We start from the raw sequence: 20,466 nt of genomic DNA on the forward strand, positions 1-20,466 counted from the left end.
CACACATCTGTTGTCCTACAAAGGAACTCAACTATCTGATCTTCACTTTCCTGATTAACTAAGTAGACCTGCTTCAGTTAGCTTTATTAAGTCATTCTCTCTCACTCCCCCAAATAACCACCAGCTGGTTCTCTTCTCCTGCTTAAGTTCCTTAACATTCTTCTCTCACCATCCTCTCCCTGACTTCCTTTCTTCCTTGCCTCTGGCCACCTCCCCTAACACATGCACATTCCCATGAGCCACGTCAGGACTCCCTTTCACTCCCCCAACATTCCTTTTATGAGAACTCCCCAATTAACTTGGATTGTTTGGTGAGGCTCCCTTCTCTGTTAATCACTAGCACTGCAAGCTTGCTTTATGCCTTTACTTTGCAGGAGCAATGGATGCCTGCAGAGAAGGAAAAACACATCATTTACTGACACACCACTTGGCTAGCACCGATACTACAGAAAGAAATCAGTCTGAGATGCTGATGCTCCTAAATCTTACTTGGGTGCCAGAACTGTCCTTAGCAGGATTTGGAACTTCTCTAGCACCTTTCACACCATGATCTCAAAGTGCTTTCCAAACAAATGAAGTCTCCTAATCCCCTAGGACAGTGGTCTGCAAACTGCAATGTGCGCCCCCGTAGGGGAGCACAGAGGGATGTCCGGGGGGCACAGCAGGGCATGGGCCAGTGTGGCAGGGCCCAGGCCAGCCCCCACAACGGGGCAGGAAGGGAGCGCCACCCATTCCTGCTCTGCTCCCAGTACTGCTCTGACACTGCCCCCAGTCACAGCCCTGCTGCAGGCCTCAGCCCCTGGTCTTGGCTCCTGGCCCCTGCTCTCAGCTCCCACTCCTGGCCCCAGCTGCAACATAACACACCCGAGCGACATAAGTTATATCAACAGAAGCGCAATGTCGGCACCAGTCCTTCTGCCGCTGACATAGCTACTGCCACTTGTGGAGATGATTTTATAATGTCGATGGGAGAGCTCTCTCCCGTCAGCTTAGAGAGGCTACATGAGCGATTTTACAGCACTGTAAGCTCGCTAGTGTAGACATGGCCTCAGTCATCCAGGATTGCAAAATACTGTAAAATGTTTCAGTGGAGTAGCCATGTTAGTCTGTATCAGCAAAAACAATGAGGAGTCTTTGTGGCACCTTAGAGACTAACAAATTTATTTGGGCATAGCCCACAAAAGCTTATGCTCAAATAAATTTGTTAATCTCTAAGGTGCCACAAGGACTCCTCGTTGTTTTTACTCTAAAATGTGTTATTGCAGTCTCCGAGGTGGACAATTATTAATTCCCTCATCTGTAAAACAGGGATAGCTGATGCACAGAAAGGGTAAGGTCTAGATTTGAAAGGTATTTTTGCAACTCCTAAGATGACATAGGAGCCCCAGGGCTAGGTTTGTAGAAGTATTTAAACAACAAACTTAGTGAGGGGTTGCAACACTGAGTCGAGCAATGCCTAAATATCTTTACTAATCTGGGCCTAAGTGACTTGGCTGTGATCGCACAGTGATGCAGCACCAGAGCTAGGAACCCAGGAGTCATGACTACAAGCATCCTTCTTTAATCACAACACACATTGCCTTCCAGAAGAACTCAAGTGGCACCCAAAAACAGAAACAAGAAGCACTTTTTAAGACAACACAGTGTAGACTCCCAGCACATCTTGTCCCCTTAAGGTATCTGGAATCTGTATAATCCATCCCAGACACATGGAATCAAGCCAGAACAATTGTTGCAAGGTTATTGCTGCCCGTGGTGTGCTCTCTGGCCATGGACACCAACTGAGCCATGCCTCAACTAGTTAAGATCATATCACTGTTAGCAAGAACCTGAAACTCTGAGCTCTCAACAATGAAGAGCTGGACTGGGAGAAGTCAAAAGCCATCTCGAACTGTGACCACAAACTAAGACTAGTCATACCTGGTCAGTACTAGGATGGAGACCTCCAAGTAACAAATACAAGGATTCACACACACAAATCTGTGACAGAGTAAATGATTCCGGCCTGTGTTTTGCAGGGAACTGCACGATTGAGGTGTAAAGAACTGAAGCATAAATGGGTTGTTCACAGCTCTTTACACAACGGCATATCCATGTGGGCTTAAGGCCCTTTGACAGCATGACCTTCATCTATCATGGCTTTTCATCAGCCAGTCTGCAGACAACAGCTGATAGACACTAGAGTGTTGAGTGTGAGAGTCTCATGGGGTGAAAGGCACCAGTCTGTTTTGTGTCTGTGGGAGGGATGGTGACCCCAAAGGGGCCTGCCCCAGTAGGAGAGAGATTTCCTGCTATAGATATTGTTCCTTAGAGCCCAACTTCCATGGCTTTAGAATTCCAGGCACGGAATAAACAACAAGAACCAGTGAACTGCTAGAGAGCCTGTTCTCATGCAAAATATTACTGGTGGGACATAGTCCAGGTTTCGTGCCCCACCTTCAAAGTTCTCCATGGGTCTGGGCTAGGTTACCTAAAGGGGAGACAGTCTCACTCTGCATGATTGCAGCTGCCCAGGAAAGCTGCCATCCTCTAGAACTGTCAGCCCCAAGAGCAAAGTTCCTGTGTGCAGGACACAAAGCTTTCTTAGTGACCAGCTCCGGAATCTGGAACTCACTCCCAGAAGAGAGGAAGCTGGTGTCAACAGGAAGGGTGGTGCAGTGGTGAGTGCACTAATCTAGGACTTGGAGACCTAGGTTCAAGTCCCTGCTCTGCTACAGACTCCCTGTATGACTGTAGTCAAGTCACTTAATCTCTCTGGGCCTCAGTTCCCCAGCTGTATAATGGGGCTAATACCCCTGCCTCATAGAGTGAGGATAAAAATATTATTGCGTATGATGCACTGCAATTATGTAGTACCAGGACCTGATAAGTACCTACGCTACCTAGAGAGATGAACATCAGCCATTTCAGAGCACAACACAAACCCCGCTTCTTTGACCTATGTTCCTGCAAGACGTGAACAAAGTGAACAAATGCAGCCCAGGCTGACTTATGGGAAGAGAGAGAATGTCTGTCTTCGTATTCACTTTTTAATCTTGGAAGGTGCTCAGATACTATGAGGCTAGGCACCATATAAGAATCTAGAGAGAGAGAGGTAGGGATTGATAGCAATGAAAAATAAGGGCAGAAAAAATACAGATTATATGGACAATAGGAAGTAAATTATCTCTAAATCAAGCCTTTCATGAGACATCAGCAGCTGTTTAACAGCCCCATCAGTTCCAGATGTTTAACAGAGGAACCCCTTGACAATTACAACTTGTGCTGGGAGTCCTTTCATTAAAGAGAATTCAGATGACAGATATTTACTGTGGTTTCTGAACTGTGATCAATGCATATTTTTATTGAAACCAGATGGCTCAGATTAGTCCATAATAAATAATAACATGCTATTCCATGTAATTGGACTTCCTCATCAGGAAAGCTGCAGGGTAGAAAACTAAAGATTCACCTGGGAAATTTAAAAACCTTAGTGATACAGTAGGAGGGCTGCTCCATATCCAGGCAATACTGAGAAGTCTTGGAACAGTTAGTAGGCAAGAAAGCCAAGGGTGCTAGACTAGGTCTGTCTGACCTGCAGCAGTCCTCTCATCCCCACATCTCTTTGCAGTGCTGGTGAGCCATGCAGAGGGTGCTGCTATGTGTTCTGGAATCCCATCCCAGAGCTTCATCCTGAAGATGGTACTGCCTCTACATCTGAGGGGGGCTTAAGGGGCACAGTTTAGATCTGGATTTCTAACAGCCCCAAGTTTGGAGGAGTAAAAGGAAATACTTTTTCATGCAACAGGGAATTAGCCTGTGAGAATCACTGCCACAGGAAGTTCTTAGGCCAAAAATTTAGCAAAACTCAGAAAGTGATTGGACATGTATATGGATACCCAGAATATCCATCGTTATAATCATTACACATAAGAATTTTGGAAGAGATATTAAACCTTATCCATTTGGGGAGGTGGGGGGGGGCAGATTATCTACTGGACTAGAAGGACCTCAGGTCTGATTGCCTCTGGCCATTCCTATGTTCCAGATCAGATCCATGGCGCCTGTCTCCTCCATTGGCTCCCACCCCAGCATCCATCCCATTTACAACTGCAGCCCCCTCTGTGGATGTGCGTCCTCCTATCTCCCATTGCTGTGGCTTAGTTTCTTTCCTCCTGGCCTCATCTCTTCATGTGTGTTCATAAGAACATAAGAACATAAGAATGGCCGTACCGGGTCAGACCAAAGGTCCATCTAGCCCAGTATCTGTCTACCGACAGTGCCCCAGAGGGAGTGAACCTAACAGGCAATGATCAAGTGATCTCTCTCCTGCCATCCATCTCCATCCTCTGACGAACAGAGGCTAGGGACACCATTCTTACCCATCCTAGCTAATAGCCATTTATGGACTTAGCCACCATGAATTTATCCAGTCCCCTTTTAAACATTGTTATAGTCCTTAAACACTGTTATAGTCCTAGCCTTCGTGTGTGGCGGGGTGGTCTCTCCAGCTGGAACTCCAATCTGTTTGTCCCTCAGAGCCACTTCTTACTAGTCTCCCCTCCCGTTCTGCCCCATGCGGACAGCGACACTCTGGCAATGTTAGTGAGGAATTGCCCAGAATTCCCTGGGAGCTCTGGATCCATGGTCACCACCCCCGGAAACCCCAGTAGTGCCTCCTAGCTATGCTAGCGCTCTTACTGTTGAGCCTTTCCAGCACTAGGAGTAACCAGAAAGGGCTCAGAGAGAGGTCTCAAAATGGAAGACTGGTCACACCCATAGCTCTGGGGCCAGGGCCAACGCACCATATCACAGAGTGGCCTTACCTGTGGCTTGGTTTCCTCCTCATCCTTATAGTAGAAGAGCTGGTCTCCACGCAGCACAAACCACCGTTGCTGCCAGTTCTTCATGATGCTCCTCTGCTTCTTCAGCCAGCCAGACTTCAGCACTCGATCCTGCAGGCTAGGGGACGATGGCCTGGAGGGCAGCCCGGTCTGCTCGCCCATCACCAAGCTCTTCGACCGGGCTGAAACACAAGCACATGCTGCATGAAACCGAAGCGCCAAACATGGGAAGAGACGCCATTTTGAGTATGAAGAGAACATTCTAAATTCAGCCCATTTGTCCAACTGCTTGGGCCTGGCTTCCTGGGCAGGGATGCCCCCTTGATGCCCTGTCCCCTCTACGTTCCCCTCCATGCTCCACCCTCCTAGCAAGGTTGCTTGTCCCCCACAGCTCTCTTTGCCTTGAGGGAACACCTGCTTTTCAGGAGGATATCCCTGAGTTGATACTATTCAGACACATCCCTATTACCCTAGTGTTATTGCACTTGCTAGGGATCATCCAGGCACTAGCTAACACTCCTACGTCGGCGCCACTTCTCATTTTATTTCTTACTGAAGCAGGTCACTTCCCTTCTCAGTGAAAGGGGAGTGATGGCCCTGGCTCCCCTCCTGTGGGGTTGGGAGGCTCAGTCACTGAAGGTGTATAAAGTGCTTTGAGGGGTAACAAAATTAGAACGAGGTGGAATTAAGAGAAATCTAGGCTGGATCTCAGGAAAAGCTTCCTGATAGGGAGACCTATCAGAATGGAACAGTCCCCCACAGGAACTGGTAGGAGTCTCATAGCTCAGGCCATTTAAAACCAGACTGGACCACCAGATACCATAATATACTGCACAGCGCAATCTGGTGCCCAGGGATCTTCTCCATTTCTGCTGTCTCTGGTTTTTATGAAGAGCAGAGCAATAGCCATTATTATTCACTACCCAGATCATTTTCCTGTCTTAGTACTAACCTGAGTCCATTCCTTCCCATTTCCACAAGGTGCTCTTCCAGCTATAGAAGCCAGTTGTGTTTCTCAGCAGCAGCCTTTTTCTGAATGGAGTATTGAGACTGCGTACAGTGTATATAACCTATTCCAATCTGCCAGCAGCCAGGGGGGTGAGGTAATATCTTTTATCAGGCCCACTTCTTCTGTTGGTGAGAGAGGCAAGCTTTTGAGCTTACATGAAGAACTCTGTGTGGCTTGCAGGGGTGGCAGGTATACCAAACAGGATGCAGCACTCCTCCACAGGCTGTCCCGCCACCTTTGACATGCTGCTGCCGAAAGAGCGCTGGGGCCATGGTCCCGACCATGATCCGCCCTGTGGCCCTCTTCCTGTCCCCACTCCTCCCCTACCCCCAAGGCCTCCCCCACCTCCCGGTGGGCATGGTAAGGGCCTCTGGGAAGGGGGCGAAGAGTAGAGTCCTGTGCAGATACAAAATTTATATCCGCGGATGCAGATATCTGCAGCGCTGCCAGGCTCTACCAGGAACCGCAGCAGCAAAAGCAGCATATTTGGCCACTGCTCCCAGGAGCCAGCACCCCACGCTGGCAGCTCCTCCAGTGTTGCTGTACCACCCCCTCCAGCGTGGCTGGACCACCCCCAGCCCTGCCCACTGAGGCATGCACTAGGCTCACCAGCAACTATCCTGGTCACGCTATCGTGTGCAAGTGGCTCGCACACTCCTGGACAGGAGACGCAGACCACTGTGTGGAAGAGACTCCTATCTGGGACCGTGCGAGCCGCTTGACCAGAGACAGCTTCCAGGGAGGCTGGTGCTTCTCCCAGTGGGTAGGGCTGGTGGCAGTACAGCCAAGGCTGAGGAGCTGCTGGCACAAGGTGCTGGCTTCTGGGACCATCGGCCCGACATGCTGCTGCTTTTGCTGCTGTGGTTCCCAGTAGAGCCCTGCAGCTCCCCGGATATAAATTTTGTATCTGCTCAGGACTCTAGCGAAGAGACACAAGTGGTGAGTGGGGGATGCCTTGCAGGAGGGGGCAGAGCCTCAGAGGAGAAGGCTAAGTGGGGGCAGGTGTTGGCGGTGGCACCAAGGGGGGAGCATGGGTGGGGCCTCCAGGGAAAGAGGCCGAGCAAGGGCAGGCCTCAGAGCGGAGCAGGAGGTGTGGTCCCCCAATTCTAGGGAGCTTCTGGTGCTCGCATCCAGCAGACTCAAAGGCAAAAGTCATGCACCACCCATGGTGGCTCAAAAGCTTGTCTCTCTCACCAACAGAAGCTGATCCGATAAAAGATACTACCTCACCCACCTAGTCTCTCTGATATCCTGGGACTGACACAGCTACAAGACTGCAAATACCAGAGGCTATGCAGTTTTAGGTGTTTCCTGTTCAGTTACCATGTACCCAACCAGTCTTGTCCTCTAGAGGGCAAGCTGTGCTGTCACACAAATTTCTAGAGGTGGCCTGGGTGCACACAAGATGGTGGCTGGCCAGTCGGGAGAGGAAGCGTTCTGATAGACAGCTGTGCGTTTCTTCATGTTCCCAGATGCATAGGTGCTCTGACAGGAAACCACTAGAGGCAATTTCAGCAGAGAAATCTGTGTGTGATCTTACTGGCTACTGAACGTGGCAGTTAATCAGCCATAGACTGTGTCCTGGGCTGTGAGAACAGAGCAAAGATGCCATGAGGTGACTTCTGACGTCCCCTCTGCCTTATTTGACTGATGTACCGCACTGGATCTCAGAAGATCATGGTCACTCTGGAGTGGGGAGGCACTTAGCATTGAGACTGTATCAATGCTTAAGTGATACAGTGATACAGAATCAATGCTGGCTACCCTTGCCATGTCTCAATTGTTCGTAGTAGAGCATCTGCCTCTGCTGTAACCACATGTGGCTCTCTGGGCTGCTTGCTGCTGCCTCTACCATGATGCCACATGGTGGGGGACTGGCTGGATGCCACCTCCAGAGAAAAGAGGAAATGGAGGTGGCCAAAATTTTGTTGGCCACTTTGTACATGGCCCTGCAAGCTGCACAGCACCTTCTTCTGTGTGGCTAGCGGGCGATTGGGCAGGAAGGGCTCTGAACTTCACCCCAGCAGGTCCTGGACTTCTCTATATTTTTCTTGTAGTTCCTCGGTGTAATGCACTGTTAATGAACATGTTGTTCTCTGTGGTAAAGCCTGTCACTGCCTCCACCCAGTAGCCGGCCCACTGCCTGTAGCTTATCATTGGAAGTATAGAACAACAGCACTTTTAGCAGGCTTTCATGGCAGAACTGCTGTTGGGTCTCTGCCCTACAGGGTCATTAGCTGAGGGGTTTCCTCATTATCATTTACGGGAAAGCTCTGTGATTGACAGCATCCCCCACTCATGTAGCAATGGGGAGCTTTTCCACTAGCTCAGGAACCTGCCCATCTCCTGTACAGTGGCCCAGCAGGTGGCCATTTTGCATTCTGCTCAGTCCCCAGTTTTGCAAGGGGAAGACCCTGTGGTCTCATTATCCCTTGAAGTGTCTAGTACATAGCAAAAGCCTTCCAGGAAAACACTATGGGAGATTGTTTCCAGAACGATTTGCAAGGTGAGCTCCACTAGCCTCACTGATTTTTATTCTTTTCACATATCCAGAAAGGATAAAAGCTCCTTTCAGACAGAATCCACTTCAAATAGCCACAAAATCCCAGCCTCAGACGTAGCTGGAGGAGGATGGCTGTCCATCTCACCAGATTTATATTCATTTCTGGGCTTCATAAAGGATGGGAGGTGAATGTGTAACGTAACCTTTCGAGGAATCCTTAACCACCACTAGTTCCCCTGTATCCATTAACTACCCCATCCTCTTACCATGCCCTGCTAGCCATCATAGTGCCCTCTAGCTCCCTCTGCTGGATATTTACAAAAGATAAGTTACAAAAGAAATACTAAATTTTTCCCTTTTTTTTTTAATGTTTCTGAAATGGAAGCACCAGATCACTCCGCACATGTGTGCGATCGGCAAGAGTTAGTTCACACTGAATTATGTTGACTTTGCAATAGGTCTCTGAAGAATTCAGCTGGTTGAACTAAACCCTTTGGCTTTACCAGGGACACACATTTTGTCAAGGACAAAACTGACATTTGCAGTTTAAAACTCCAGGGGAACTGTTTGATCTTAGACCCCACTTCCACCCCAGAATTAAAAGCTGCTTTCTAAAACAGCAAGAGGCCAAGGTTTTGTACTTCCTGGGACAATTAACCTAAACAATAAGCCTAGAACAATTAGCCTAAAAATCTCCTAAATCTATATTTAGGTACCCAAATAAATGACCTGGTTTTCAGAAGCGCTAAACACCCAGCAGCTTCTTCTGACAGCTGCTTTTCATCCTCTTTTTGCCAGCTATGACAGCATCAAGGGGACTTTCACTGGACCATGAGTTGCCTCCAATGTGTTTCATAGATTCCAAGGCCAGAAGGAACCAGTGTGATCATCTAGTCTGATCTCCTGTTTAACACAGGCCAGAGAACTTCTCCCAAAATCCCTAGAGCAGAGCTTTTACAAAAACATCCAATCTTGATTTTAAAATTATCAGTGATGGAGAACCACAACATTTGGTAAGTTGTTCCAATGGTTAGTTACTCACACTGTTATAAATGTACACCTTATTTTCAGTCTGAATTTGTCTAGCTCAAACTTCCAGCCATTGAGTCATGTTACACCTTTCTCTGCTAGATTGAAGAGCCTATTACTAAATATTTGTTCCCCATGAAGATACATATAGACTGGGATCAAGTCACCCCTTCACCTTCTCTTTGTTAAGCTAAATAGATTGAGCTCTTTGAGTCTATCACTATTAGGCAAAGTTTTCTAGTCCTTTAATCATTCTCGTGGCTCTTCTCTGACCTCTCGCCAATTTATCGACACCAGAACTGCACACAGCATTCCCGCAGCAGTCACACCGTTGCCAAATTCAGAGGTAAAATACCCGCTCTCCTCCTACTTGAGATTCCACTGTTTATGTCCCAGGAGCGCATTAGCTCTTTTGGCCACATTATCACACTGGGAGCTCATGTTCAGCTGATCATCCACCATGACTCATGCGTCCCTGTTTCCCAGGATAGAATCCCGCATTGTGTAAATATGGCTGACATTCTTTGTGCCTAGATGTATACATTTAGCCATAATAAAATGCATATTGTTTGCTTGAGCCCAGCTTACCAAGCAATGCCAATCGCTCTCTATCAGTGACCCGTCCTCTTTACCACTCCCCCAATTTTTGTGTCATCTGCAAACTTTATCAGTGATGATTTTATCTTTTCTTCCAATTCATAAATAAAAATGTTAAATAGTGTAACGTCAAGAACCGATCCCTGCGGGACCCCACTAGAAACACACTCATTCCATGAGGATTCCCCATTTACAATCACATGTTGAGACCTAGCAATGGGTCAGCTTTTAAAGTATGCCATGTTACTTTTATATTATTCTAGTTTTTTAAATCAAAATATCATGCTGTACCAAATCAAATGCCTTACGGAAGTCTCTTTATCAACCAACCCTGTAATCTCATCCATAGACCCACGTTGATTAGTTGGCATTAATTATATTATCCTCCTTGAACTCTTTATTAATTGAGTCCCATATCAGCCACTCCATTATCTTGCCCAGGATTGATGTCAGACTAATAGGGCTTTAACTCTTTTTAAATATTAGAACAAAGTTGGTATTGTGCCAGTCTTCTAGAACTTCCCCTTCGCCCACTTGATCCTTCCTAAATAGGTTTTTAACCATTAACTTTAACATTCCAGTCATGGGAATCATCCTACCAGGTTTCAGTAATACCAACTGGATCAAATTTAAGCTCATAAATGAGCAATTCAAATTTCTCATGTTTGTTATGCAGGCTCCTAGCATTGGTGTATAGGCAATTCAAGAATTTTTTCTCCTCATGTCCTTTGGCTACTTGATTAATTTTGTTCTCTGCATCTCAATTTTGTGCTGAGTGCTCTGATCTTCCCTTTTTTACCCTCCTCTTTTGTTATTAGTTCAATAACTGACTTGCTGCAGGGCAGAGTTAAGGGTGTTTGAGCACTTGGGAGGACTGTTCTGTTAACCATCATATGCATGTGACTTGGATGTAGGTGTCAACTGTTCATATTACCTTTGTTTTCAATTTCCTTAGACCCTATTTACACTATAGGGACTCTATGGTGCTGTACCTATGCTGGCATAAGCCCGTAATGTAGATGCACCTCCAGGGACAGAAGAGGTGTAGAAGTATAGAAGCACCACCTTCCTGAACAATAGTAGCTAGGTTGAAGGAAGAATGCTTCTGTCAACCTAGTTCTGTCTACACAAGGGGAATTTTAAATGCAGCCCTCGGTGTCTGATGTTTGAGGGGGAACTAGCAATGTGTGTAATGGTTCATGTGGTTAGCAGCCTCATCTGTAAGTTAGCAAATCTGTTTGGGTGAGAATTTTAAAATGCGCTAACAACGTATTGGGGCTCCACACCTAAAGTAGTGGGAATAACATCTCACGCTTTAGAGAATAAAATGTTTGCCATATATGTTAGCAAGGAAAACTTTCCTGCGTGGACATCACTGCACAATTGATTAGGGGGAGTTGTCACCTTTCTTTGGAGCAGCAGTATTTAAAATCTCTGACTGGATGATCAATCCAATATGTCGTCAATCAATCCAATAGCGTTCTTAATGGTGTTGTGTTTGCCTGTCTAGAGGAGTCATGACCAGAGCATAAGACAGAAGGTAACTGAAGTAGTGAGACTGTGTCCTCAGGCTGACTCAGCAAATACTGTATTTAGAACTCCAGAGCATGTTAAAGTAAGTTCCTTAAGCAGCCCCAATTAATTAGGTTGTGCTCTTCACATTTTCATTAATGATGTAATTAAACTGGCCACATGCAAAAAAAAATCTGAGCAATAAGTGAGAGAGAGAAGTTAAGCTTCTCCAGGAAACAGATCAGAATTTAATTGCAAGATGCAGAGGTTGCTGAAATGCAAATCCAATGCTCTCTGCAGCAAGCTGCAGTCACAGCGACTGTGTGATCTGCAGAGCCTGCAATGGGCCATGGACCCAAGCAGATGTGCCCCATAGCCGTACCAGAGCTGACCCAGCTATTCAGCATGTTAGCTCAGTGACAGCACTGAAGGAGGGACCTTAAAGCTACAAAGCCTGACAAGGCTCCCGGGGCTGGAGGTGGCACTGGCATATGGAGGCTTTTGCGTCTAGGCCCTCAGAGAGGAGCCAGCGAGACCGAGAGTAGGGTGACCAGATGTCCCGATTTTATAGGGACAGTCCCGATTTTTGGGTCTTTTTCTTATATAGGGTCCTATTACCTCCCACCCCCGTCCCGATTTTTCACATTTGCTATCTGGTCACCCTAGCCGAGACCTCACTCCTCTCTGCCCTTCCCCCACATTGCTTGTCTTTACAGCCAGTAAAAAGTGATGGGGCCATAGTCCCTGGACCCCTGCCCCCATTCCAGCACACCTGATTGGGCCTCATACCCACTGCAGTGGCCAGGTGTGCATACCACACACACACACACCCTCCACAACTGGCATGATGTAGCCCCTTCACTAGAAGGCCCCAGCTCCCTGGCTTTGTTCATCACAGTTAGAGCACTCACCTGCTCCCATATAGGTTCTATGCAATTGACGGGAACCTATTTAAATTGGAGACATTGGAATCAATCAAATCAATGCTATGCGATATCAATTGAAAGTGTCATCTTCTGCAATTTCATAGGCAGTTAGCTTGAATCAATAAATGCATTACAATTGATTTTCATTAAGATCTCCTGGCCTTCAATACAGGCACTCTGGACTAGTATTACTGGAGTATTTGGTTTAGTGCATTATTTGTAAGGTGGTCTTTGTTTAAGCTGAGAGCCATAAGGGGAGATGATTCAATGAACAAGAAATATTTTCAACTGTTTGGTTGTAGCCTACCTTTGAAAGACTTAAAGAAAAGATTTCACACAAAATATAAGCAAGGAACATTATAGAAAACTCTTAAACCTTTATATAAACTATTGCATTTCCTTCAGATTAGATTTCAGGAGGCTGGAAATTCCAATCTACACATCTGTATTTGTTTTAGGATTTGATCGCTGAGATGTTGTGAACATCTGTTTTCATCTCCACTCACTGTGGAAGCCCAGATACACTTCCCCAAATTTAAGAGAATTTACCATTTCGGAAGACCACAAACACATAAACACAAAGAAATTACTAAGAGGGGCCTGGATGCCTGAAGTGAATGGAAATGGGGTACATCAGTGTCACGTGTTTAAATATGGACCCAGTCTGTAGTGAGCAAAGATCATTGAGGTATACAAAAGTTATTCAACTAGTCAAACTAGTTACATAACTGAGTGTAGTTTGTAGAGATTGGTAGCAATTTTTCACTCAGCACAGATTGTTACAGATCCAGGAAGACACACACTGTGCTCTCTCCTAGAAATTTTACCCTTTCTACCTTGTTTTGTGTCTTCTTCACCAAAAACAAAAGGATCTAAAGGACCTGTTTGCTCTTTGCCCAGAGGAATGGAACACAAGAGGCAGCCTGTAAGAATGTGAGAAAAGCCACTAATGAAAACAGAGAATGCTTCCAGTTTAATGAAAGAGAGAAAGGATCTGAAATAGACACACAGATGCCTGGATAGTGATTTTATACTGAAGGCAGTTAAAGAGGGGTAAACAGATGTGCAAATGCTGGTTTGACAGTGTGTCATTTAGCACAGATATAAGTGAGAGTGCACAAGGTACAAGCCAGTGGGGGAAATCAGGCACATTGGTTCCCAGGGATGCAAAACTCCACCTTTAGCACAAGTCAGAATGCAGAGAGGGGCTTCCATCTTGGCAGCATATTAGGTACAAGCCCTTCAAATGTATTACCCTAATTGCCACTGAGAATCCAGACCCAACAAGAAGTAAAATCATCCAGCAGATGCTCTTTCCTGGAGGACCTTCGCTCTACAGCCAATGTGATAGAGATGGAAACTAAAGCCCACCTGCTCAAGTGATGTGCTCTACTCTCTCTAGCAGGATGGAACAGTCAGGACAGAATGAATGTTTATCTGGAGGCTCCTTAAATCAAGTTCAGGAATTCTCGGCACCTGGAATGCCAGAGCAAGGGAAGAATTTGCTGAGTCACTACTGAAGCAGCATGTTAGTTTCTCTGTTACCATCTCACATGTACTCTGGGGGCCCCACTGTTTACTTCCCCAGTAAATGAAAGAAATTTACAGAGCCTGATTCACCTCTCAGGGTACGTCTACACTACAAGACTATTTCGAATCAACTTAATTCGAATTTGTGGAATCGACCTTATGAAGTCGAAGTTGTGTATCCACACTAAATACACTAGTTCGACTGTGTGAGTCCACAGTAACGGGGCCAGTGTCGACTTTGGAAGCGGTGCACTGTGGGAAGCTATCCCACAGTTCCCGCAGTCCCCGCTGCCCATTGGAATCCTGGGATTTCCCCCCAATGCCTGCTGGGGGGAAAAATGAGTCGAGGGTGGTTTTGGGTAACTGTCATCATTGAACCGTCACTCCCGCCCTCTCTCCGTGAAAGCGCCGGCGGGAAATCTGTTTGCGCCCTTCTCTGGTCGGTTACAGCTCGGACGCCACAGCACTGCGAGCATGGAGCCCGCTGCGATCATCGCTGCACTTATGGCCGTTGTCGACTCCTCGCACCTTATCGTCCACCTCTTCCACAGTCAGCTGCTGAGAAATCGGGCGAGGAGGCTCCGTCAGCGCGGTGAGGACAGGAAGTCACAGAGTGGCGCAGACCTCTCACAAAGCAGGGTACGCCGCGCAGTGGAGATCATGGTGGCAATGGGTCAAGTTCATGGTGTGGAACGGCGATTCTGGGCCCGGGAAATAAGCACGGACTGGTGGGACCGCATAGTGCTGCAGGTCTGGGATGAATCACAGTGGCTGCAAAACTTCAGGATGCGTAAGGGCACTTTCCTTGAACTCTGTGACTTGCTGTCCCCTGCCCTGAAGCGCCAGGACACCCGGATGCGAGCAGCCCTGACTGTGCAGAAGCGAGTGGCCATAGCCCTCTGGAAACTTGCAACGCCAGACAGCTACCGGTCAGTAGCGAACCACTTTGGCATGGGCAAATCTACCGTGGGGGTTGCTGTGATTCAAGTAGCCCACGCAATCGTTGAGCAACTGTTCTCAAAGGTAGTGACCCTGGGAAACGTCCAGGTCATCATAGATGGCTTCGGCGCGATGGGATTCCCAAACTGTGGTGGGGCTATAGATGGGACTCACATCCCTATCCTGGGACCGGCCCACCAGGCCAGCGAGTACATTAACCGAAAGGGCTACTTTTCTATGGTGCTGCAAGCACTGGTGGACCATAGGGGACGTTTTACCAACATCTACGTGGGGTGGCCGGGCAAGGTTCATGACGCGCGTGTGTTCAGGAACTCTGGTCTGTTTAAACACCTCCAGGCAGGTAGTTTCTTCCCGGACCACAAAATAACTGTTGGGGATGTGCAGATGCCTACAGTGATCCTCGGGGACCCAGCCTACCCGCTAATGCCCTGGCTCAAGAAGCCCTATACAGGCGCCTTGGACAGTGAGAAGGAACTCTTCAACTACCGGCTGAGCAAGTGCAGAATGGTGGTGGAGTGTGCTTTCGGACGTCTCAAGGGGAGATGGCGGAGCTTACTGACTCGCTCGGACCTCAGCGAAAAAAATACCCCCGTTGTTATTGCTGCTTGCTGTGTGCTCCACAATCTCTGTGAGAGCAAGGGCGAGACCTTTATGGCTGGATGGGAGGTTGAGGCCAATCGCCTGGCTGCTGATTACGCTCAGCCAGACACCCGTGCCGATAGAAGATCCCAGCGGGAAGCGCTGTGCATCCGGGAGGCTTTGAAAGATAGGTTCCTCGGAGAGCAGGGTAACCTATGACTCTCCAGTTGATTTACAGAGAAGCTGAACCTGAGCCTGTTTCAGTGACTGTTGACTTCGATCTGCGGTTACATACCCCGTTCTCCGGGTTTCCCCCCTTCCAACACACATTTTAAAATAACTTTAATGGAACACTGATTATTAATAAAGTTTTCTTTAATTATGAATTCCTGTTCAAGGGTTGAAACATGGACGCGGACTGTGGTGGGTACGGTGTGCACTGATGTCCAGACCGCTTCTACACTAGAGGAATGACAGGCTCCTGCTCCTACAGCGGTCTCTGGGGGGAGGACGGTTGCAGGTGGGTGTGCAGGAAGGGGTGGGTTTGCAGGAAGGGGTGAGGGGTGCCGTCTTTGGGACGGAGTTTGGATGCAGGCTCTGGGCTGGGGGTTGGGGCGTAGGAAGGGGTGAGGGGTGTGTGGGAAGGGTGAGTATGTGTCCGTGGATGAGGGCTCTTGCTGGGGCTCAGGGCATCGGAGAGGCTCGTGGCTAGGGGGGAAGGGCATGGTAAGGGCAGCCTGCCTTGCCATTTGTGGATGTCAAGCGCTAGGACCCTGGGGCAGCATACACCTCACATACTGACCCGGGGCAGCATTCACCTCCCAGAATGACCCTAGTGCCTAGTGACTGCAGTCTGTGTGTGTCCTGCTGTTGATCCTGCCCCCAAGTCTGTACCTTGGTAATGGAGGCTGTCCTATGCAATTAAAAAACCCCTCCCCCCCCCTTCACACAAAGTCTTCTGACAAGGAAAACGTGACGGAAACAGTGAATAACAACAAACTACTTTTAATACTCAACTACACAGTGGGGGGATGAAACTTGGATTTGGGACTGGGTGATCCTGGAAGGGAAGCACTTCTCACACTTTAGGGAATGAGAGCTGTTTGGTACATGAGCGCTCTGCTGGGGTGGAGTGACAGTTTTCACGGCCCCTAGCGTCCCTCCTTCTTGTGATTTTGGGTGAGGGGGGGACAGGACTTTGTGGCGGGGGAAGGCGGTTGCAGATAAAGTTCAGGGGGGCTCTCTGCTCCTGCCTGCGGTCCTGCAGAACATCTACAAGGCGCCGGAGCGTGTCCGTTTGTTCCCTCATTAGCCCAAGCAGCGTTTGAGTCGCCTGCTGGTCTTCCTGCCGCCACCTGTCCTCCCGTTCGCTGTGTGAGCGCTGCTGCTGACATAGGGTCTCCCTCCACTGTCTCTGCTCGGCCGCCTCGGCTCTGGAGCAAGCCATCAGTTCCGAGAACATGTCGTCCCTAGTCTTTTTCTTTCGCCGCCTAATCTGCGCCAGCCTCTGTGAGGGGGATGCCGGGGCAGTTCGTGAAAGAGCCGCAGCTGTGTGATGGGAAAAAGGAAGTGATTTCCTTGAAAAGATACATGTTTGCGAACACTGAACACAGTCTAGTCAGTTTCTGTGAACAAGACCATACAGGGCACCTAGTCTCACGAGCTCTCAGGACAAGTTCGAGATTTCGGAATACGCTTTCATTGGCTGCGGTCTTGCACAGGAGATCGGACAAGCGGGGCGGTACAGCTGAATCCGTGTAGCAGCCAGGCCTGGTAAGCACTACACTATAGGCTGCTTAACAGTTAATGGATAGCTGTGCCCTCCCGCTGAAGGCAATCTGGAAAGCATAAAGTCTGACCCTGTTCCAGGCCCCTCGCGGCTGTGCACGGGAAAGATCACTGTATGCTTTTCCTCTGTGGCCTCCAACACGTGGCTGTTAAGCGAAGGTCATTGCTATGCAAAGTAAAAGTCAAGCATTCACAATAGTAACAGTACACTAATTGCCCTAATTAGATGCAGCAGTCGCCGAACGAGATTAGCCTGAGGCGGGTCACTCGGAGAGAGAGAGAGCGGATGCTGCTCGAATCCCTGCACAGACCAGGACCGTACGCTGCAATGCTGGTGGAGGCAATGATTCCGCTGTACATTAGGATGGCCTGGCGCAGAAGAGTGTGCTTCCACGGAGCACCAAATAAGGCACCTCTCCCCAGGAACCTCCTGCGGAGACTTTTCGAGCTGCTCTCCGAGAGCTTCGTGGAACTGTCCCAGGAGGATTTCTGTTCCGTCCCTATCTGTGTGGACCTTCTCTTTATATAGTTTTTTAAACAAAAGGTTTCATATAGTTTTTACATATTTTTTATTCCTGTTTTTTAAAAAATAAATGTTTCCATGTTTATAGCACTTACCGACTGATCCTTCCCCTGATTCTGAGTCCGGGTTAACGGCCGGGGAGGGTTGGTAGGGGATCTCTGTGAGGGTGATGAAGAGATCCTGGCTGTCGGGGAAAGCGGTATTGTAAGCGCTGTCGCCTGCGTCGTCCTCCACAAACCCTTCCTCATCTTCCCCATCGGCGAACATCGCCGAGGAACTGCCCCTCGACACTATCCCATACTCAGAGTCCACGGTCACTGGTGGGGCAGTGGTGGCAGACCCACCTAGAATGGCATGCAGTGCCTCGTAGAAGCGGCAGGTCTGGGGCTGTGCTCCGGAGCGTCCGTTTGCCGCTCTGACTTTTTGGTAGCCTTGTCTCAGGTCCTTGATTTTCATGCGGCACTGCGTTGTATCCCGGCTGTATCCTCTGAGTGCCATGGCTTTGGAGACCTTCTCGTAGGTCTTTGCATTCCGTTTGTTGGAGCGCAGCTCCGAAAGCACAGACTCATCGCCCCACACAGTGATCAGATCCAGGACTTCCCGGTCTGTCCATACTGGGGACCTCTTTCTATTCTGGGATTGCATGGACTCCTCTGCTGGAGAGCTCTGCATCGTTGAAGGTGCTGCTGAGCTCGCCCCGATGTCCAACCAGGACATCAGATTCAAAGTGCCCAGACAGGAAAAGGAATTCAAATTTTCCCAGGTCGTTTCCTGTGTGGCTGGTCAGAGAATCCAAGCTTGGACTGCTGTCCAGAGCGTCAACAGAGTGGTGCACTGTGGGATAGCTCCCGGAGCTACTAAGTTCGATTTGCATCCACACCTAGCCTAATTCAACATAGCCATGTCGAATTTAGCGCTACTCCCCTCGTCGGGGTGGAGTACCGAATTCGAACTAAAGAGCCCTCTAGGTCGAACTAAATGGCTTCCTGGTGTGGACGGGTGCACGGTTAATTCGAATTAACGCTGCTAAATTCGAATTAAAGTCCTAGTGTAGACCAGGCCTCAGTTACAGGGGGCTAAAGCTGCAGTGGTTCCAGTCAAGTCTTATAAATAAGAGTTTGGGATGGGATTTTCAAAGGCACCTAAGCAAGTCATGTACCCAGTTCCCCTTGAATTTCAATGAGATTTTGGCACCTCATTTAGGTTCCTTTGAAATCCCCCAGCCTTTTATTTTGCAGAGTTAACTTGGGGTGATCAGCACCTGGGGGCAAGCAGCCACTCTGCAAAGTCCGAGTGACTGCATCCTCACAGCCCTGTGTGTGGCGCTAGGACATCTGGGGACACATCCCAAGGATCTGCACTTAGGACGGAAGAATCCCATGCACTGCTACAGACTAGGGACCGAATGGCTGGGCAGCAGTTCTGCAGAAAAGGACCTAGGGGTTACGGTGGACGAAAAGCTGAATATGAGTCAACAGTGTGCCCTTGTTGCCAAGAAGGCTAATGGCATTTTGGGTTGTATAAGTAGGGGCATTTCCAGCAGATCGAGGGATGTGATCATTCCCCTCTATTCAGCACTGGTGAGGCCTCATCTGGAGTACTGTGTCCAGTTTTGGGCCCCACACTACAAGAAGGATGTGGATAAATTGGAGAGAGTCCAGCGGAGGGCAACAAAAATGATTAGGGGGCTGGAACACATGACTTATGAGGAGAGGCTGAGGGAACTGGGATTGTTTAGCCTGCAGAAGAGAAGAATGAGGGGGGATTTGATAGCTGCTTTCAACTACCTGAAAGAGGGTTCCAAAGAGGATGGATCTAGACTGTTCTCAGTGGTAGAAGATGACAGAACAAGGAGTAATGGTCTCAAGTTGCAGAGGGGGAGGTTTAGGTTGGATATTAGGAAAAACTTTTTCACTAGTAGGGTGGTGAAGAACTGGAATGGGTTACCTAGGGAGGTGGTGGAATCTCCTTCCTTAGAGGTTTTTAAGGTCAGGCTTGACAAAGCCCTGGCTGGGATGATTTAGTTGGGTTTGGTCCTGCTTTGAGCAGGGGGTTGGACTAGATGACCTCCTGAGGTCCCTTCCAACCCTGAGATTCTATGATTCTATGATCTTAGCCCTGCCGTGAGCTGAGCCACTCTGATTCTTTCCCAGTGATGTGTGGGAGAACTTGTCTGCTCCTGTGAGCACCAGGGAGAATTGTGGGAAAGCACTGGAGGACTACCAGCACTGAATGATATAGCCTGCATCACCACTGCAAAGTTTGTGGGTTACCAGCCGGAGCGAAAGCAGCACCTGAGCTTTAGCCAATAGCCTCAATGAGGCCAAAAGCTCCCCCACCCCTGTACTCAGATCAGAGGGTTTTGTGTGTGGACAGGAAGGAGAGTTAGGGGTTCACTCCGCTGTGAAGACAAACCCTTTGGTAGGGAGGGGCTATTACTATGTACAGATGGGGAGCTGAGGCACTGAGAGGCTAAGTGACTGTTCAAGATTACACAGAAAGTCTGGGACAGCACAAGGAACTGAACCCAGGTTTCCCTGAGTCCCAGGCTAGTGCTCTAACCATTAGACCATCCTTCCTCAACTGATGCTGCCACTAGAAATGTACACGTTGCGTGTTTCAGCTCAGCCAGGCAATAGCTAGAAGAGGTGTGAACTTCCCCATTCATGGTAACGGGTTTAACTCAA

The 20,466-nt window shown here is 48.5% G+C and overlaps 1 protein-coding gene across 2 annotated transcripts in view; it reads right to left on the reverse strand.

Moving 5' to 3' along the window:
- The window catches only part of ARHGAP22 (Rho GTPase activating protein 22), a 282,538-nt gene that overhangs the window by 235,056 nt on the left and 27,016 nt on the right, over positions 1-20,466 (reverse strand). For both annotated transcript variants that reach the window (XM_045025804.1, XM_045025803.1), the window contains exon 2: positions 4,806-5,005. In XM_045025804.1, the coding sequence (XP_044881739.1) occupies positions 4,806-5,005 (200 nt within the window). The remainder of the gene's footprint in view (positions 1-4,805; positions 5,006-20,466) is intronic.

The sequence above is a fragment of the Mauremys mutica genome, chromosome 7 (genome assembly GCF_020497125.1).
Source record: "Mauremys mutica isolate MM-2020 ecotype Southern chromosome 7, ASM2049712v1, whole genome shotgun sequence".
NCBI lineage: Eukaryota > Metazoa > Chordata > Testudines > Geoemydidae > Mauremys > Mauremys mutica.